The 4,326-nt window shown below is 54.7% G+C and overlaps 1 protein-coding gene across 1 annotated transcript; it reads left to right on the top strand.

The window, feature by feature from the left end:
• The first annotated feature begins 326 nt into the window (after nt 1–326).
• Nucleotides 327–4,098, top strand: LOC124664061 (BTB/POZ and MATH domain-containing protein 2-like). The gene is made up of 3 exons (XM_047201666.1): nt 327–1,309; nt 3,250–3,340; nt 3,829–4,098. Exons 1-3 carry the CDS (start codon nt 327–329, stop codon nt 4,096–4,098), a joined length of 1,344 nt encoding a protein of 447 aa, XP_047057622.1.
• Nucleotides 4,099–4,326: the final 228 nt, after the last annotated feature.

The raw sequence follows: 4,326 nt of genomic DNA on the forward strand, positions 1-4,326 counted from the left end.
AAAGCAGATATGTCACGGTCTCTTCTTATTTGTACACATGGTTTCACCTCGAGTATATTGGACGGACTACGGAAACTGAGAAGTCACGGTCTCATATATACACGTCGGTTCCCAATCTGAAGTATCAGAGTCCAGGGCCGGTGAAACAGCCATATACTCCGTATATAACACGAGCATGCACCTCCTGTTTTGCCGCACATACCTAAACCTCCTACATCTCCAATTTGCCGTCTCCTCCGTCAAACGCGGAAGCTCCCATCATGTCAATGGCGGCGCGCTTGTCCGGCCTTCGCAGCGCCGGTCGGCGGCAGGTCTCCGCTTCAACCATGGGCGTCAGGCAGGTGACCGGCTCCCACGTGCTGCGGATCGACGGATTCACGCAACTCAGCAAGACGGTGGCGAATAACACTGAGATGAGATCAGGCACGTTCAACGTTGGCGGCCACGACTGGTGTCTTGCATGCTATCCAAACGGTTGCTCCGATCTGTACAAGGGCTACGTCTCCATCTTCCTCCAGCAGGCGAGCCACGAAAAGACCGGCGCTGCCACGGCAAAGGGCCAATTGAGCATACTCGACCGGGACGGGATGCCATCCTGCACCAAACACATAACAGAGCGCACCTTCAAGGGGCCTCCCTTCGGCTGGGGCGAAATAGACTTCGTGAAACACGAGGATCTCGACAAGGACAAGCATCTCCACGACGGTTGCCTCACCGTCCTTTGTGACGTCACGGTCACGGAGCACTACACGGACGCCCATGTCGAGGTTGCCGCGCCAGCAGCGCCGCCGTTCGACCTGCGCGGGCAACTCGCAGAAGCCATGTGGAATATCAAGAAAGTAGATGTCCAGATCGAGGTCGGCGGGGAGACGTTTCCCGCGCACCGGTGGGTACTTGAGGCCCAATCGCCCGTCTTCAAGACGGAACTGTCGCTCGCCTCGACCGCCGACATGACCATCAAGCTACGCATTGATGACATGGACGCCGAGGTGTTCAAGGTTCTCCTCCGGTTCATCTACACGGACTCGCCTCCGGAGACGAGCCAGCTCCAGGAGGCGGCGATGGCGGAGAAGATTCTTGTCTCCGCGGACAGGTATAAGCTGGACAAGCTGAAACTCATCTGCGAGAAGGCGCTGTGTCAGCACATCGACATGAGCTCTCTGGCTGCCACTCTAGCGTTGGCCGAGCGGCACCGTTGCTCCGTGCTGACCGCAGCATGCATCAAGTTCCTCTCCTCCCCTGGTAATCTCGAAGCGTTCATCGCGGCGGATGGGATCAAACAGCTAAAGGAACATTGCCCCTCTGCTCTGTTGGATCTCGCGGTGAAGAACGGAAGATCATGGCGCTACAGAAGCATTATGGGCGGCATCGTGTAAAAGGCTGCTAGATGGATAATTACAGTAGTTTGGCCCCAACTCCCCATAGTATTACTAATAAGCAGGATTCTAGTGCTAGAGATATTATAATACATGTGCGCATTGGTTAGATGAAATGTCGTCGAGTAGTTGTTCTCCAACAAATAGAGGGCTTGATTCAGTATGTTTTTTTTTTGGAATATGAATGGAAGACTACAGCATTACCTCTAGAAGATGCATATAGTTGCAGCATTTGATTCTAGCCCTGCTTCAAGAAAAACTCAGAAGAAAAAAAACAGACAAACATTAAATTGTTTTCTTTTTTTCGACAAAGAGTATATATTAATATCAGAGATACCAATTACACAGCCTCTGCAACAACGCACTGCCCTAGCGATATTACGGATGCACACAGCCAAAAAAAGAAGAAGAATTACCAAAAAAGAAAAGCCCCGCTACAGTGATCTAATCCTTTAAACAACAACACTAACACCACCATGATAGCACCAGAAGTTCAGCTTCTCCAAAAGCGACGCCTCCAAGAAGGTAACAGTGCACCAGCGCTATCGTCGCCCGATCATAGATCTTAGGTTTTCACCCTGAAGAAAATCCTCACTCTCAAAACAATGCCTTCAACAAGAACATTGCCAGGCACAACCAATTAAGGACAGACCTTGGATTTTCACCATGAAAGGTAAGATTTTGAACTTCTCCTGTGCAGTCGCCCCCACTCGCATGCCGCTGCTCCAAAGACACCAATCATGAAGCCAATTCCTCCTCGCCACCCAGACTCGAGCCACCATTGCAAGACCACGGATCTCGGCTTCCATGTCATTCTCCGGCCAGCACCACGGAGCGAAAACGTGCTCCATGATAATAACCGCCAGCAGAGCTTCGAAACGCTCCCTCTGAAACCAAACGGCCAGAGTAAAAACATGGGTGCGCTCGACCGAATTCCACCCGATTCGGCAACCTCCAGGCTTGAATCGCCCAATGGAGCGCCGTCGGAGCCTTCCAGAACACGACACATCCGCCGGATCGATGAGGACAGGCACCGGCAGATCTGCATCTTGGCGCGAGAAGAAATCTAAGGACCACCGCCATTATTCGCAAGACTAGCAGGTCCCCACACCGCTGGTCGTCTCCAAAGCTGAGAAGGCGAAAGAGGAACAAGGGGATCCAGTGCAGAGCACCGGTCTAACCCCACGATTACCAGATCGGGCCGCAGCCTCCACCGGATCTCGCAGGTCAGGGCACCTCCATGGGCGCCACAGCCCTCCTCCTCAATGCCTCCCGCCGGAGAACCTCATGCGCCGGCCATGAAGAGCCCCGCCGCCCTGCGCCCCGGATCGACCTCCCACCTCCTCCCGTGAGGAGCCGCCGGGAAACGCCTCCCCTGCCCACGCCATCAGTCGAGGGGATGGGCGCCGCCACCGCCGCCAGGGAGGGCAGCAACGGCGGCCAGGATGGTGGCGTACGGCGGCGGGCGGTGGTGGACTAGGGTTCCCCCGGAGTCGCTCGGGAGAGGAGCGACTCGGGAGGGGTCGCGACTCTAAGTAAATTGTTTTCTTAGGGAAATAGGTCCGACTTTGTTGAACAATCTTAGTGTTTAGGCGTAAAAATGAACTATCCTTCGGTGTATTGTGCTCATATGTGTTGAATAAGCGATTCTCATATGGTGAAAGTTAACAACATCAAAGGATTGGATCCTTCTCCTGGGTAATTTTACTACACGATTCTAGCACCAGATGTATCTTAAATATGTTCAGCTTATGAAATCACCGTATAAAAATGGAAAATGAAAGTTGTTTGTGAATATGAGATTAATGTGCTTGAGCCAACTCCAGACAGCACTTGCAGAATTAGTTAACAGTAAAACTTGCCTACCTAAGAGGCTCCACAGCGTTTTGAAGTTCTTAACCGTCCAATCAGATCATCTAATGGTCTGGACGTACTTACCTGTCCTGAACTGGGGTTACGAGAGCGTTACGATTTTTTGATCGCGTTAAGAAGGCTCTTTTTCATTACAGGGCTGCTACTCCCTAAATGGGTTTAGGCCTTACCAGATTGCCTGGGCCTCGAACTGCTCAAATGGGCCAATCGCTTCGGCCTTTAAACATCTTTACTCACGTATTGGTCAAACTAAGAAAAGAAGGCCTCGTTGTAGCTTCTATTTCGTTCTGCTTTCCTCCGCTTGCGCCGCCAGTCCACGTTCGCTCGGAGGGATCCGAAAATATGCGGCGCAACTCCCGCATCTGCCTTAACCGCGAAGGTAGTTTACGAAGTCCGTATCTTGTTTCCCAAGTGCTAAAAAGTGCTTGGATGCCCGTTGTCGTTTGGAGCACTCGATTTCTGTCCAGCCGATCTGCCTGATCGACCCGATCACGAAGTTACTTTCCGACCAAATCTCCCCTGACGACGACATATCTTATCTGCCTTCTTCCTCTTCAGCACTGAAACACCCCACCTCTAGGTCCTCTACCTCTCGCCGCCGGGGACCAGCACCCGCACCGCGCGCCGCCGGCAGGCAACCCACCTCTGCACTGAGCTCCGCCAGGAACACCCCCACCTCGCCGGAGGCCCCCCACCTCTGCGCCGCGCGCCGCCGCACGCCGCCGCACGCCGCCGGGAGGCCACGCACGTCTGCATCACGCGCCGCCGCACGCCGCCAGGAACACCCCCACATCACCGCGCGCCGCCAGGAAAACCTCCACCTCGCCGCACACCTCGGTCCTCGGGGTAGCCTCCCCACCTTGAACGAGCATCCCCGGAACCCCAACATCCACAAATCGAGTGCCCCGACCCACTTCGCACCTCCTACGCGGCGCAATTCGGCCACCGCATCGTCCGCCCGGGACCCCGGCCCACCACCGCATCGCTTGTGCCGGGACTCCGGCCGACCACCGCGCCTTCCTCCGCAACAAGTTCCTCCCGCTGCGACCGCCGGCGTCGGCGAAGGAGGCCGAGCCGG

This window comes from Lolium rigidum, chromosome 1 (assembly GCF_022539505.1).
Source record: "Lolium rigidum isolate FL_2022 chromosome 1, APGP_CSIRO_Lrig_0.1, whole genome shotgun sequence".
In the NCBI taxonomy this organism is placed as follows: domain Eukaryota; kingdom Viridiplantae; phylum Streptophyta; class Magnoliopsida; order Poales; family Poaceae; genus Lolium; species Lolium rigidum.